Genomic DNA, 16053 nt, shown 5'->3' on the forward strand with positions numbered 1-16053 from the left:
ACAAAGCCCTTGACAGATTCTGAGAGAAAAGCTCAAATTCCTGTAAAGTCTGGTTGGTTCCGTTCACAGTCAGGCAGAGAGGGGCGCAGGGGTGTCGGGTGGCACAGGTAAGTGGGAAGGTGTGTTTCTTCTCCCAGCACCCAGCTCACTGCCCTTTTCTGCATGGTCCCCTGGAGAAGTCGGCAGTTGGCCTGGGCCGCTCTGCTCTCTGCTGCTCACCTGTGTGCCCCTTAGTGTCTCTGTGACATTCCTGACTTCCTTTCTGCCTCTGCTCTGTCCTTTCCATTCCCTCTCTTAGGAACAATAATAGCTGACATGTGTTAGCACCTACCATGTGCTGGTGTTGACCAAGGACTTTCTATGCATTCAGTCCTCACCATCGGCAGGGCTCGCCCTGGCTTCAATGTTCTTGCTGAGTGCGTGACTTGGGCCAGTAACGCACCTCCCCTAGGAAACCCAGGGTGCAACACTGCCTGCCCTGGTCTTGGCAGGCACTAGACTAGTGAAGCAGCTATGTGCCCAGGACACGCGTGCACACAGTGAGGGGGATGCGCCCCGCACCTTCCCTTCTTGGGCTGTTTTCTTCTCTTGAGTGGCCACTCATCCTGGAACTGCTGTGGCCCAACTCCCTCCCTGAAGCCCTGGACCGGAAGGGATTCTGGAGCCCCTGCTGCAGAGACTACCCTGCTCAGAGAGTCATTCCAAAAGACAAAGGGAAACCTCCCAAACTCCTTCCTTTTCATTCTGAGGAGTCAGTCCCTCCTGTGCATATGGTAAGAGTCTAGACAGGAGTGTCTGGTGCAGCTTTGAATTATGCAAATGGGAACTCGTGCACATAGTCATTATATGGAAAATGTGAACTAATGCAATCACCAAAAATGTTTTCATTCCTTGAGAATCACTTAATTTCAAAATAGCTTGGCCTGGGGAATTATAAATTTTTTGCCACAGCCAGATGACAGCGCCACTGGGATATACCCATCATCCTGGGTGGTGGCCTGTTGGTTCTGCACTGCTACTCACACGCACGGGACTAGCTTCTTGCAATGATGGGGACTAATATGCTCTTATTTTAACATTCACTGTTATTATAATTTAAAATCTTTTTTATATCCTATAACAATGTCATCCAAGTATTCATTAAGTAGCACTGGCAGTGCTCGTGCTGAAAAATGTACCCAAAAATCAATAACTTTGGTGCGGAAGTTAAATGTGATAAAACGCTTTGAGGAAGGCCAAGCGAGACCATGCTACCTGGGGCTGTTAACTTAGGAGAGAGCATTGTGCAAGGTATTCAAGATAATGCTGAGAAAATAAAAAGATACACTTCACTGGTTATGGATTTATGTGCTCTCAGAATATACCAGCCCCCACACACACTCTACATTAATTCCTATGGGAAAATCAGTCTTAAAATATGTTAGTTTTGAATGATGCAGGGTCTCCTAGAACTTGTCCCTGGCATAAAACACAACCTTATTATATTGAAAATGCAAATAGTCAGGGAGACGGAACAAGTGAACAAAATCATTCACACTAAGGTGCAACTACCTGCCATGAGATCCTTTGTTTAGCTAATGGGCGGGAACTATGAGCCTGAAAGAGGGTGGGAATAAAAACAACCTGAAAACACAGCCACACATTCTGCAGTGGACAGGTCCCCTGCTGCTCCAGGGGCCACTGATTGCCCAAGACCAAGAGCCCTGCCTTGCTGACGGTGGTGGAGGGGTCGAGGGAAGGACCTGGGGAATAGGCCAGAGACACTGTGTAACCATCTGCTTTAAAACCTCAAGCACACCTTGCTTTCCCGTTTGTTTGCACTTCTCCCACGTTGGTCTCCCATTTCACAAGCCTCATCCTATATAAAACTCAGGAAACAGCCCTATGTGGCAGATGCTATGATTCCCCCATAGAGCTGAGAAGCTGAGGCTCAGCCAGTTCTACAGCTTGCCAGACCTTCCTGTGGAGGGGGATGCCGAGCTGGCTTGTGACAGCAAGTCCAGCCTCTTCCCATCGTCCTACAGAGGGCTGCTATGGTGCAAATAATCCTCGATAAAAGTATGAGCCCCACAATGTCATTCCCACGTCCCCAGCCAGATTCTGACCAATCTACATTTTTCTCTGTCATCTCTTGAACCACCCACATCATCAGAAGATGCTGATTTGAGAGTGTGCAGAGTCCAAATGAGGCCTATGATGGGGAGAACCAGCTGCAGGCCAGGGGGGGTCATGCCATCTTAGTATCTCTAGCGAATGGCACCAGACTTCCAAAGGTGTCTTGGTATCTCAGTCCATCTGCTGTGGTGGTTCATCCCTGACAAACTACCCTAATCTTCCATGACATCACAGCTGACTCCAAGGCACTAGCATGGAGTGAGTTTTAAGACACCAGAGCAGATTAGTACATTCAGGCAAACAGCCTTGGGATGGGTCTGCAGAGGCCCCAGGTCTCTGGAGGAAGGAGGTCAAAGGCCTCTGTCCACCCTGAAAGCCCAGAGCTGAAGGGGCAGGGGTAGGGGAGGTCCTCAAAGAGTCAGGAAGCTCTACACCCTCCTGCCATGGACAGAAGCCAAGCCCAGCTCCAGCTGGCTCACCTAAAGGGCCCTTATGAGTCCCCTCTGCTTCCTCATCACAGCCCCCTTAGATTTTATACTGTGTTCATTGAACAAAAAACTAATTTCTCCATGTATTGGATCAGATCTGTATAACACACGTGTATGGGTTCAGAAAAGATCTAGGAAGAGATACATGAAATTGTTGCTGATTTTTTTTCTCTCATCAAGCCCAGAGCTACCAACAAGAGCCATTTTGCATAGTAACACCCTGAGTTGATCAAAATTCTAGTCAAAGGCAAAGGACCTTGATGTTTTGTGTGTTCGTGCGTCTGAGATTATCAGGTTAGGTTTGGCCAAATCCAAATTCAGAGCCGGGGCCTGACCCCCCGGACCCGTGGGCACAGCTGGGAGTGAGAAGACAGAGGTAGGGCTGCAGGAGTAAATGTCGAGGTTGGCCTTGTGAGGGGAGCATGGGGAATGTGTCAGTCTGGGCCCTATCCTGGAAAGCCCCCGGGCTGCCCAAAAGCATGGTGTGCAGGGTGAGAGCCGCTGCTGCTGGGCCAAGCTAGGCCTTTCCAGGTCTGGCTGCTAAACGTGGGGCCTGACTTCAGCCACCACCGTGCAGAGCTCCTGCTGCCACCACGGACAGGGGCCCTGGAACGGTTGTGGTGAAGGGGGTGGGGGGAGCTATGCTGCTGAGATGGAGCCTCCCTGAATCTGGCTTGTGTCCTTCCCCTTCACCTAGCAGACGCACTGGGCACTTGCAGAAACACCAGGAACCCCTGCCCTGGAAGAGCCCAGTCTGAGAAGGGAATGGAATACAATTTGCTGAAATCCCAGATGTGTGAGGGATGCAGAAGCCAGTGCTAGGCTCTCACCAAGGCCCTTTGAGGCAGGGGGCTGCTGAGAGGGTCCATGTACACCCTCATATGCAGAACTAAGCAGCAGCCTCACCTGTTCACTGCAGACCAAGCTCCCAGTTGTCCCTCAGCACCCCAGCTCTGGCCCAGGGAAGGGGGCCGCCATGATGGTGATAACCAGGTCCTTGACTACTTCTGAGCCCACCATGGAAACAGGCAGGCTCTCAGAACCACCACTTGATGAACACTTCCATGAAGCCAGCGAGCACTAATGGCCCGGGAGGTGTTCAGCATTAGCTCAGACATCCGGGCTGCTGCTCAGAGGCGGCAGTGCAAGAGTAGGACTCCGAGGGCTGAGCAGGTGGGACACCACGAGAAGGGCACCTCAGGCAGAGGCCACGGCCCAAACAAAGGCCTGGAGGGGGATCACTGGGGCCATGCTGCTTACCGTTCTGCTTGGCCGTCTCGTAGTCTTCCTTGCACACTAGCCGCCCATCCTCCATGAGGTAGAACTCGTCCCCTGTGGCCAGCTGCCGGGTGCAGATGATGCAAGCAAAGCAGTGCAGGTGGTAGACAAAGTCCTGGGCCTTGCGGACCACCTGGGTCGGGGGGATACCCTGCTGGCAGGCCGTGCATCTCGTGCCGAAGCGCCTGTCAGGACAGCAGGAAAGGATTAGGGCACATGAGGCAGATCTGGCTTCCCCCAACTTACTGGAGCAGCCTCCCTCCTACCCCACCACTCTTGAGAATCGATGGGCATAACCCCCCAGCCACCCCGAGCTTACTGCCTGGTCTACTCTGCCTCCCTCTAGCTTCACTGCTTTGTGCCCGGGACTCTCAACCACCAAAGAAGGGGCTGATGAGAACTAGAGACTCCCTTAAGTACCTTTTCCAAAGCTGATACCCCAGCTGCCCAATTAACACCCCTCAATTCACAGGGGCAGCAGATGGACTAAGTCCCTCAAAGCAGGCTGTCTCCCCTCCAACTCCTGGCTTCCTCACCCTTATGGTTGATCTCAGAGGACATCCTCACAGGGAACTATGTGTGCCACAGACCGATGTGTAGAAAGCACCCAGCAACACCTCACACACTCCCAGGGAGGAAGCCCTGCCTGGCCAGGGAACAGCACGCTCCAGAGAAAATACTTTGTCAGCATAGCGAGGCTCTCTTAACAGCTATTCTCTCTCCTTTGCCTCCATTTCTCCCCTCACCTCCATCCTGCACACACAAAAGCCCTCCAAGCCTGCCTCCATCCCCTTATGCACAGTCCTGGGGCATGGTGGTTTGGGGAAGACCCCGGAAGCTGCACTTGTCAGCCCCTACAGCATTTGGGGCAAGGAATCTGCAGACTGCAGTTTGGAAAATGCTGCTTCAGACCTCTCCTTGCAGACCTCTGCACCTTTCCAGAACAGCACCAAGACAAGAGGAAGCCACCAGCTGCCACCAAGGCAGCTTCTCCCAAGGAAGCCACCCCCTGCCAAGGCCAGGAAGGAAGGAGTAATTGACACATTGAAAGTATTGTCCAGTGGGGTTTCTACTCCGTTTCCACATGCTGATCATAGAGAGAAACAGAGGCACACCAGTGGTCATGGGAGACAACGGAAATTTGGGGGCTAGCACAGACAGGGACAGTGACGGAAGGTGCCTGGCTACAGGTGAGCCTTCTCCGCTTCAGGAGGGAGGCGGGAGGCATTGGGGAAGCAAGGGCAGAGTTTAAAACAGCAATCAACCTAATTATTCATGACATTTCACACAGCAGAACTTTATCTTCTTCAGGATGAAAGACTTCGCCTAATGGATCTGGAGAAGGTTTGATTTTAATGGTCCTTTTAACTAATGCTTATAAGGCAGCCTGATTTCCCCTGAAAGGACAGTACATATTTCATCCACATTAATACCAAATAAATTAATTATGGTCATGGTTATCATGATGAATCCCAGATTAATGCATAATGATGGGTCTCTTATGCAGCAATGATACCTGCTGAGGGGGCTACAGGGGCCCGTTACAGGCATGGCCAGCTGCAGCCTGAGACACCCCCGACCAGGGACACAGCATCCAAGAGAGAAGTGGGGTTCTCTAATAAATCTGCATGGGTAACTCTGAAAGTGCCTAGAGTGTAGTTCAGGGGATGCTCTTCTGAGATAGGTATAAGAAGGCTATTGGGGTATCGGGGGATGAGACATGGCTTAGGAAGACCCCAGGCTTCTGAATTCCTGGAATGCCTCTCAGTTGTCAGTTCTTTGGAGTCTCTGCCTGAGGGTCAGGATAAACCCATAAACCACCTGCTAAGCTGTTCAAAATTGTGCCTCAGGAGGGGACCTGGGCTTTCATCAGATTCTCAAAGGGATCCAGGACCCAGGAAAGTAGAGTTAGTATTTGTTGAATAAATAAATCAGGAGATAAAGCACCATACTTTCAGAGAATGTGCACAGAGATGGCTGAATCTGAGGACACAGAACAAAGCACGAAGTTGGCTGTGGATGGTTCTGGACGTCCCAGAACACAGGTGAGAACCAGATCCTCCATGACTGCTGTGTAACCATGTCACCTGGATCAAAGAGGAAGGCTGCCAGGTGCCCAGCTGTGTGTGTGTGTGTGTGCGAACAAAGAGCCTATATATGTGTTACTAGAGAGTGTTTTCAAAAGGCCTGTACATTTAATATCGAATCCTGGCCAATCTGCAAAGCAGGTACTAAAATGAAACAAGGCACTGGGTGTGGTGGCTCACTCCTGTAACCCCAGCAGTTTGGAAGGCTGAGGCAGGAGGATCACTTGAGCCCAGCCTAAGCAATATAGTGGAACCCTGCCTCTACAAAAAAAAAATACAAAACAGCCAGGTGTGGTGGTGTGCATCTGTAGTCCCAGCTACCCAGGAGGCTGAGATGAGAGGATCACTGAGCCCAGGGAGGTTGAGGCTGCAGTGAGCTGAGATCGTAACACTGCATTCCAGCCTGGGCAACAGAGCAAGACCCTGTCTCTGAATTAATTAATTAATCAAAATGAAACAAGGCCTTCATCATGCTTGTTGCAAACCCTCCCCATAAACCACCTAAATCTGGAAGATGTGTCCTAATCAGAGATCCAAGGAGAGGAGGGCGAGGGGAGACCCCGGAACAGAAGGAAAACCCTTCAGCAGCCTCCTCCACAGGAGCCATCCTCTCTCCCACTAAAAAGCAGGCAGGGGCTTTCAGTCACCGGAGGCCCAGTTGACACCAGCGCACCAGAGACATGAAAGATAACGGGGGTATAAATTTAATCTACATACCGACAGTGATTCATGCACGAGGGTGGCAAGTGCACGAGAAAAATGAAAAATAAATGGACTTCCCCACCAGCGTTTTTTAGCAATTGAAGCAATTTTCCTGATTGTGGGATTTATACCGAAGGGAAGTGGAAGTGGCTCCTTGTTACCTTTTCCCCTGGAGCACAGCCAGAAGGACCCTCGCTGAGGGAGCCACATGCACCCCCTTGGCCCACAGGGCTCCCCCAGCCAGCCCAGCCCTGCAGGACACCTTCCACCCCTACTCCAGTCAGAGCCAGTGGATCTAGAATAAAGGGCATCCTACAGGCATGTGTCTGTGACGGAGATACTGTCCCCATTCCCAAATCTTAGAACAGCCACAGTCAAGGTGAGAAGGCCGAGGCCTGGCAGGTCACGTGACTTGTCCTACGACAGGCAATAATGAGACACATGGTCATGGCTAGAATTCCCTGGCCCCACACGAGGTCAAACTGTGAACCTGGCTGCTACACAGAGAACCAGCAGTCTAACCAACTGGACCAAACCTGAAGGATGCTGGGGTGAAGAGGGAAGGGCTAGACTCCAGCCAAGAAGAGGGCTCCTGAGGACTTTTCCAGGTAGCACCCCTTAACACCGATCACCAGGCACCCATGCAGGGGCGTCAGTGGCACTGGCCTCATCCTTCAGAAGGACAAGCCTGCTACCCAGTCCTGCCTGGCCAGGCCTCTGGGGACAATCAGTCCCCCAAGGAGAGTGGCTGGAGCTGATCCAAAACCACAGAGAAAATACAAGGAAGGACTTGCTAATGGCTCATATCATTTTCCTCCTCTGACCAGCACCACTGGAAAGTCTCTTATCCCTGCCCAGCACATAGTAGGCAAGCCACAAAGACCCAATGAATGAATGAATGAATGAACGAACGAACGAACGAACTGCTTCTTAAAATGTTCCTGAGTAGTCAGGGGAGGCTTGGCTCTCCATGATGGCAGCCTTTCTTTTTTCTTTTTTTTTTTTCTAGTTTGGTATTAACTTTATTCTATTTTCTGTATAACTTTAAGTACATAAAGGTTTATTTCCACAGGCCTAAGGAAATAGGTAGAAATCACAGGATATTTTTTGGTGTTTGTCCTAGAGAGAAAAAACTGAAATTTACATTAGCAGTGCTGTGCAAGATTCTTCCATAAATCAAGACCTACAACCAGCCTGCAGTGGAGGCTTTAGTCCTCTGTTCAGGTGATTGGACAGGAGCCAGAGCTGACGAGCATGACTGGGAAAAGGAGGCAGTGAGGACAGGTGACAGGCACCCAGCAGGGAAGGAGGATTCAGGAATGCCAGACTCCTCGGAATGGCACATTGCTCTTCCTCCCCACCACCCCCTTTTAAAGTCATCTCTGTAGGAAGGTGCTGGGCAGGGATCCCAGAGAAAGAAAGGGTCCAAGACTCCTTCAGCCGCCCTGGATGAAAGGCACTGCCAAAGCAGCTGGTACTGGAGACTCTCCTCCCTCATGGTCAAGGCAGACCCAGGACAGAACAGAGAAATAAAAGGAATGCTTGTAGGAAACTTTTGCATGGAATGCGAGATGGCCCAGCCTCAGCCTTTGCTCCAGTGCAACCCTTGTCTCACTTGTCAACAGTGAAAAATTAGTTTGGTTAGAAGAACCATCTGGAAACAGACCAGCTTCGACTACCTGCATGCTCACTGTTAGAAAAAGATGAACCAGTGTGAGCATTCTCATCTGTCCATTCCTGGGACTGTTTTCTTCCCAATAGACTGTTTGTTGGTAGAATAACCCCCAAAAGCTCAAACCTAAAATGTATCATCAGTCCTGGTCAGTAGTTCCCTAAGAATGGACTGGAGGTGGCCAGGCGCTCATACCTGTAATTCCAGCACTTTGGGAAGCAGAGGTGAGCAGATCACCTGAGGTCGGAAGTTCAAGACCAGCCTGACCAACATGGAGAAAACCCATCTCTACTAAAAATATTAAAATTAGCCGGGCATGGAGGTACATGCCTGTAGTCCCAGCTACTCAGGAAGCTGAGCCGGGAGGATTGCTTGAACCTAAGAGGTGGAGGTTGCACTGAGCCGACATTTCAACACTGCATTCCTGCCTGGGCGACAGAGTGTGACCCCACCTCAAAAAAAAAAAAAAAAAAATGAACTGGCAGTGTGGTTAGGCTGATATGGAAAAGCTGCACCTTCCTGCAGGAGATAACTGACCTGCTATCCCACCCCAGATCTCAGCCTGAGGTATATTTCAGTCCAGGCTGGTAGCTGTGCATTTCAGAGCAGAGGCGCGGTTTTCAGCTGTTTTCTTTTTCAGGGCTGAGGGGATCTCACTCAGCTGCCCAGGCTGGAGTGCAGTGCCACAGTCATTGCTTACTGCACTTGAACTCCCACAGTCTTCCCACCTCAGCCTCCTGAGCAGCTAGGATCACAGGCACATATCACCATGCCCAGCTCATGTTTTAAAACAGTTTTTATAGTGATTCGGTTTTGCTATGTTGCTGAGGCTGGCCTCCAATTCCTGGTCTCAAGCGATCCTCCCACCTTGGCCCCCAAAGCACTGGAATTACAGGTGTGAGCCACTGCGCCTGGCCAGAAGCTTTTCTAAGATGGGCATTAAGTCCCGGGTTGAAATGAGGCCCATGGTTCACTAAAGCACGAGAATTTCTATCCCACTTCTGTCGCCATCACACTGCTTCTGTGACTGTCTTCTGAGCTCCCAGCCTGAAAGGTGGGCAGTGACAACTTTTAACAGATGAGAACTGGGGCTCAGAGAGGCAAGGTGCCAACCCTCAGCTCCCATGGGCAACCAGCAAGAGAACCGGGGTTTTGCAGTTGATGCTTTTGACACAACACAGCAGGCATCTGGTGGGCATCAAGGGGGCAAACTTGGCCTTGGTGCCCTGACCTAGACTGGAGCTCGAGGAGAGAGCCAGTCCCCCCTCACGCATCTCTAAGCTCCCGCGCATGAGGCTTCCAGCCCTGCAGTGCTGGGGTGGTGGGGCAGCCCTCACCCCCTGGTGTGTTAACCCCAACACGCCTAACTGGCCCGCTGCCCACCGGCCACATCTGCCAGCTGGCTCAGGTGTGGGCAGGGAAGAGCTGAGACTTCTTGGCCAACTCTCAGGGGCCACTCTTGGCCCCAGGAGGGGACCAGGCCTTGTGTGCTGAGTCCCAGCCTCTGCACCTGAGCTCCGCCTGAGCTCCTGCTGCTGCTGGTCTGTCCACCCCTGCTGCTACCGACAGCCTGGCTGGGCCGCTCATCGGGGCAGGACAGGCTTGAGGGTCTAGACCTTGTAGAAAGGAGGCAGCAGGCAGGCCCTGCAGGCACCTAGCCTTCTAGGACCAGGGGCCCATAAATCCTACACCCTGGCTTTCTGGCACATTCCTGATAAGTTCTGACCTCTGAGCAAACCCACATGCTGTACCACAAGTGGGTCACTGAGACACTGGTGATAAAGGCAGCTGCCATCCTCCTAGCACCAGCCTGTGTCCTGCACAGAGCGAGCCCTGTACCTGTGATCTCGTCTGACCCTCACCCCCAGCCCTCAGCCCCCTGCCCCAGCACCTGCCCCATGGCGGCACTGCCACCCTCCCTCACCCGGCCCATCCGCTCTCAGACATTCTTCCCACGCCTCAGGCCAAAACCTCCTTCTGATCTGTCAGCAAAACCTGTTGACTCTACTCAAAATAATGGTAATAGTTATTATTATTTGGAGACAGGGTGTCTCTGCTGCCTGGGCTAGAGTGCAGTGGTGCAATCACAGCTCACCGCAAGCTCCAATTCCTGGACTCAAGAGATCCTCCCACTTCAGCCTCCGGCGCCGCTGGGACAACAGAAGTGAACCCCATGCTCGGCTTCTACACCAAATTCTATCATGTTGGGCCACTTCTCACACCCACAGCACCCTCCCCAGCTCAGGCTGCTGTCACCCGGCACCTACAGCCTCCTCCTAACAGTCTCCTGGCTTCCGCCCATGCCCCCCCAGGGCGTCTATATGGGGTCACCACAGTGGGCCTAAGTCACACCCTCTCCCTCCCTCTACCCTGCTCAAACCTGCCAGTGGCTTCTACCTCACTCAGCTTCAAAGCCACAGGCCCCCTAAGGGCCTCCACGGCCCTATGGCATCCCGGCCCCATCAGCGTTCCCCCCTCCTCACTCCACTCTGCCTCCTCCTGGCTCCCTGGCACTGCTTCCCTGCTGGCACACACTCTCCCCAGGAATTTGCATTTCCTGCAGTGGTTCCCCTGAAATGTCACCTGCTCAGGAGGACACCCCCAGACCCCTCCCCTCAGCTCTTCCGTCCCCGCTCCACAGCACTCATCTCAGTAGGTGCACTGTGCATTTATTGCTTGCTGACCGTCCTTCCCCCCTCTAGAGGGCAAGTTCCACAACAGCAGGGTCTTTATCCATCTTGTTCACTGCCGAATCCAGCACCCAGAGCAGGGCCTGGCCCGGGAACATGCTCAGCGCATGTCTAATGAATAAGTCACTGAGTGGTCCATTCCTGCGGAACACATGAAGACCTGTTCTTCATCTGACATGAGGATACTGACATTGAGAAAGGGTTAGTGACTGCCCTGACCTCACAGATGAACGGTAAGGCTGGGATCTGAACTCAGTGCCTCTCCTCCGGGATGTCTCCCTTGCTCTTGGCTATTAAAGGCAGTCAGTGGGAACCAGCCCAGGCCCCACGTCAGCCTCCCGTGTGTGGAGCTGCCACTGAACGGCGCACCGCCCTGAGGACAAAATACTGCGCAACTTGATTTTCTGTTTTAATTGCTTGGTGGTGATTTACTGCTGGCCGTATATTTTTTTCCCAGCTGACACTTCCCTACATGTATTTCTTTTATCTATCACCATACTTGACAGGAAAGTTGCTGATATTTACTGTTACTGTATGTACCAATATTTCCAACATATATCACCACCCACTCTAAGGCCACAGCCGTGTCATGGGCACATAAAGTTCTGCCCCAGAATGGGCAGCCTTCTGCAGACACAGATGGGGGTCCTATTTGGAGATGGCCTGACACCAGAAAATCTTAGAGCCTCGGGGGCTGGGGACACAGACCCATCTCACATGCACACAATGACACATAGGCCTCCCCAGCCCACCAGAGCAGCCCCCCAGCAAGCTGCTTTTTATCGGGGTTTTAATCTAATGTTGTTAAAGAGTATTCAGTATTATCATGTGCAGATGAACACTGCTGGAAAACCTTTAAAACCAGGGACTGAGTCCAAGGCCCTAATTTCACAGAGTAGGAAATGGGGCCCCAGAGGTGAGCAGTGGCTTGCCCAAGATCACACAGCTCCATCCAGGGCAGGAAGGGGCCAGAGCCCAGCTCTCCCTTTCATTTGGCCTCAAGTCCTCTCCCTCCTTGCTGGGGACAGATTTGCTTCTGAAGCAGCAATGGGACATGCAGGACCTGAATCCTTTCTAGAAGAGTCCAGAGCATCAGCTGTGTTCTTGTAAACAAGCATCCAGCATTTCATATGCACCAGGCAACTCCAAGCAAGCCATCTCATTCAAACCACACACCTGCCCTTGCAGGTAGGAATGATCGTTCCCGTGTCTCTGATGGCCACAGGCTTGGTGCAGTCAGAACCTGATCCAAGGTCACTCTTCCCGCTCTCCCTCACTTCTCCCAGCCCCTCATCTGCCCTTCTCACTACAGGCCAATCAGCCTCTGCCAAGCTGCTAGCTCAGCTGTGACCAAACGCCGCTGTGTGGGAGACGCACTGGGGGTGCTGACTGAGGGGAGAGTAACTCCTGACCCCACTTCTGGGCCCAGAATCCAGACTTTCCACCCCACAGATGCCCAGTGCAGTGGCGGCATGGACCACACCTACAGAAATCTTGTCACCTATGCTCTTAGCCGCCCTGAGCACCTGCAGGTCGCTCATCCATTGTCTGAGTCCCAAAGTCCCTCAAGACTGAGGGCCTCATTCTCCAAACGGGGCATGGCAGATCCCTGCAGACAGCGGAATGGGTGTGCAGGAGAGAGGGCCCAGGCTGACCTGTCTCCACAGTGCCCACATAGAACCCAGCAGCCTGTGGCTTCTCAGAGCGGGGCTTCCAGAGACACAAAGGCCTCCAGGGACCACAGTGACAAACTAGACACTGGCTCTGATGGGACCCGGGTGTGACCTTGGCCAGAGGACCAGCAGGGAATAAGGCTGAGCCAAGTCATCGGCCCTTGAATGCCAAGCCAGGAGGCAACAGGGGCAATGTGACCAGACGGGCAGAGGGAAGGGACAGACTGGCTGAGGAGGCCGGGAGGGGAAGGACCACAATTAAAGAAGCTTCCAGTGGTGCAGAGGCCCAAAGACAGGGGCCTAAGGCACAGAGGCTGCGGGAATGGCCAGAGAGGGCCTTTTGGAGTGGGGCAACCCCATGGCTTGACACCTGAATGGCCACAGTAGGGGTGAGGAGAGGAGGCCGAGCTTCAGCAGCGAAGGGAAGGCAGCTGCCACTGGCTGCTGTGCTGTGGCTGGGCCAAGAGAGGGCTGCCCACAGCGTCCACTCCCACATCACCCAGATCCCACCAGGGACCCCATTTCCACAGACCAGGTGTATCCGATCCCCAGACTTATTTGCAGCTACGTGATTCCAAACAGATTCCTCTAAGCCAGAAAGTCCCTGAGATGCGGCTTCCACAGCCGCCAGGAGGCCCTCACCCCAGGCCCCGCTCAGGGAGGGTGGCCCAGGCGACTGCAGTTGAACTGCGGGCTCCGGGGCGGGCAGACCATCCTCCCCCAGCTCATCACCTCCTGATTTACGGCCTCGGTCCCCGGGGGAGCTGCGGGCTAAGTAATTGCTTCTGCCTTGATTACAGTCCGGCACAAATGACTGCGGGCCTGGGCCCACCAGTGTGTTTGAATCTTACAAATGTCCACACGAACAGCCACTATCTGGACCGTCTGATGGTTACCTTAAATGGTTTAATTTGCTTAGAGAGGAAATCAGACTATAAACTATTCAGAAATTATGAAAAGTCACACATCAGAGAGACCCAACGGCGTATTCCTCAAGCATTCTGCTACAGCATAGTGTGTGTGCAGGTGTGCATACATGTGTGTGTGCATGTGTGCACATGTGTGTGTGCATTGTGCGAGTGCAGGCATGTATGTGCATGTGTGTGACTGCATCCATTGTGTGCATGTGTGCACACATGTGTGCGTGCATACGTATGCCTGCATGGCCTGGCAGGTGTGTAGTTATCAGAAGTAATAAGTGGCTCAGCAAAAGTCTGGCTCCACAAGGACTCTACCACCAACCCCAGAACTGAAGCTGCTTCTTCCTGAGGTAATGGGGCAAGGGAAAGCTCGACGCAGCAGAAAGCCACCCAGGCGGGAGCTGGCACCTCTTGCCAGGGCTGGCCCCGCTCTGTGACGTGAGTGTTGAGGCCTATGGTTCCTGCCCACAGCTCTGGACCACACAGGGAGGGACAGCATCCCGTGAGGAAAATGTAGCCCGCTCCTCACTGAAGCGTGGGCCTCTGTTCAATCCCCTGACCACCACTACCACTGACACGGCCTGGCAGGTGACCCCAGGACCCTGGCCTTACCAGCCTGGCCCCAGGCCCTCCTGCTGCCTTCCTTCCTCCTCCCTATGTGGGGACACCGTCTAGATGACCCTCACGACCTTCCTAAGAGTGGACTCAGCACTTCCTTGCTGCCTCTGACTCAGTCCTCACAGGCATTCAGGAAAGTTGGTATTTTTATTCACCCTTTAGACATGGGAAAGTGAGGCCTGGTGATATTTATCGCCCCAAGTTCACACCAAGCCTGGACTCAAACCCCGCACCTGCTCTCCATGAAGCCCATCCCGCAGAGAGGTCGAGCCTGTTTTTCCCCTATTAGCTGATGTGCTGTGGGCAGCTGCCCCCTGCCAGATGAGGAGCAGAGGCCCTGGTCACCAGAGGGACTGGGCTGAGGTCACCTGTGAAGCCCTCTCCGCAGCCAGCACAACCACCCTGCAGCCAGGGCGGATGGAAATGCGCTGTTCTGGACTGCGAGGATAATGGGAACAGTGCCCGAGTTCCAATGACACTGCCTACCTGCCCTTGGCAGACAGCCCACCCATGCCCCGCAGGCTGGCGGCTGGGGGGAGGGGCACCGCAGGGAACAGAGGCAGCTCTTGGCCTGGCCCGGCAGGCACACAGCTCTCCTGCGATACAGCAGCCTCCATCCCGCCACGGGGCGGGGGGGGAGTTAGGTTCCAGGGGCACCCATTTCTGCTGCCTGCCTCATGAGGGCCTCAGGGGCAGGGAGACCCCTGAGAAGCATGGCATTTTAGACAGGAACCTTCTGGAGTGGCAGCACCCTCAGAGCACCCGAGAGTCACCCCACCTGCCCTCTGATGGGCAGTTGGAAGTATGGAGCCCCAGTGGCTGGGGGCACAGCTTGAAGCCCCCTACAAGCTTGGATTGCCCTTGAAGGCTTGCCCTTGACCTTACAATCATGTAGGAGATGGGGTTTCACCATATTGGCCAGGCTGGTCTCGAACTCCTGACCTCATGATCTGCCCGCCTTGGCCTCCAAAGTGCTGGGATTATAGTCATGAGCCACCGCACCTGGCCTCCTCGTGTCTTTTTGAGGAGACGTGGGAGGGACCTGTGACATGCTGGACACGTGGTCTGGAGAGGACCTGCTTAGCAAATGTGACACGTGGAGTCACAGCCCCACAGCTCGGGATTCAGTTTATAACAGGCCTCGGGACATCCTCGGCACCGGGGGTGGGCTCTCCTGATGCCCAAAGCCCCTCACTGAACTCAGAATGAATCACAGCCCCACTGTGCTCAGTCAACTCCATGCCTTTCTTCTTGGCCTCAGAATGTTATTTCGTTTGGAGAAAGGAGAGCCAAGGACACAAAAAGCAGACACAGCAACCAACAGCAAAAATCAGTCAATGTTACTGAGCAAGACAGAGCTCAACAGCCGCAAAAGAAAAACGCTACAACCAGAGTACAACTTCCCCACAATCCTTCTGCCTCGTCTGTGTCCACAGCAACATCGCCCTCTGCTGCCAGTTACCAGAATCGCCAGATGCCCCGGCAGAAGGCAGGGGACATCCTGACCTCCCTCCACTTCTGAGCTTTTACAAGGTACTACCCTCCTCCAAGGGGTACTCTCCTCATCACCATCTTGATCTGCAGAACTTCACATAGAGTATGACAGGAGGATGCCCCTGGAGTGGCCCCTGGTGCAAAGTGGCCCTCTACCTTGTCATGGGCAAAGAGATTAATGTATTGATCCAGGAACGAAGGACCACAGTGCTAATCACGGAAGCCATGAGCCCCGCCCCTGCCTCTGAAGAGGGCTAGGAGGACGTACCAGAAAAGGACAGTGCTTTTTCTTTTTTCTTTTTCTTCAAAGACCATG

The 16053-nt window shown here is 53.2% G+C and overlaps 2 protein-coding genes across 5 annotated transcripts in view; one reads left to right on the top strand and one right to left on the bottom strand.

Annotated features, from left to right (window-relative positions):
• Positions 1-1331, top strand: part of ACBD6 (acyl-CoA binding domain containing 6) — a 214528-nt gene extending 213197 nt beyond the window's left edge. For all 3 annotated transcript variants that reach the window (XR_013529480.1, XR_013529482.1, XR_013529484.1), the window contains one exon: positions 299-1331. The gene's annotated coding sequence lies outside the window, so the exon portion shown is untranslated. The remainder of the gene's footprint in view (positions 1-298) is intronic.
• LHX4 (LIM homeobox 4) overlaps positions 1-16053 on the bottom strand; it is a 46495-nt gene that overhangs the window by 8385 nt on the left and 22057 nt on the right. For both annotated transcript variants that reach the window (XM_035279968.3, XM_078356168.1), the window contains exon 3: positions 3864-4066. In XM_035279968.3, the coding sequence (XP_035135859.2) occupies positions 3864-4066 (203 nt within the window). The remainder of the gene's footprint in view (positions 1-3863; positions 4067-16053) is intronic.

Source organism: Callithrix jacchus, chromosome 18 (assembly GCF_049354715.1).
Source record: "Callithrix jacchus isolate 240 chromosome 18, calJac240_pri, whole genome shotgun sequence".
NCBI classification, from domain to species: Eukaryota; Metazoa; Chordata; class Mammalia; order Primates; family Cebidae; genus Callithrix; species Callithrix jacchus.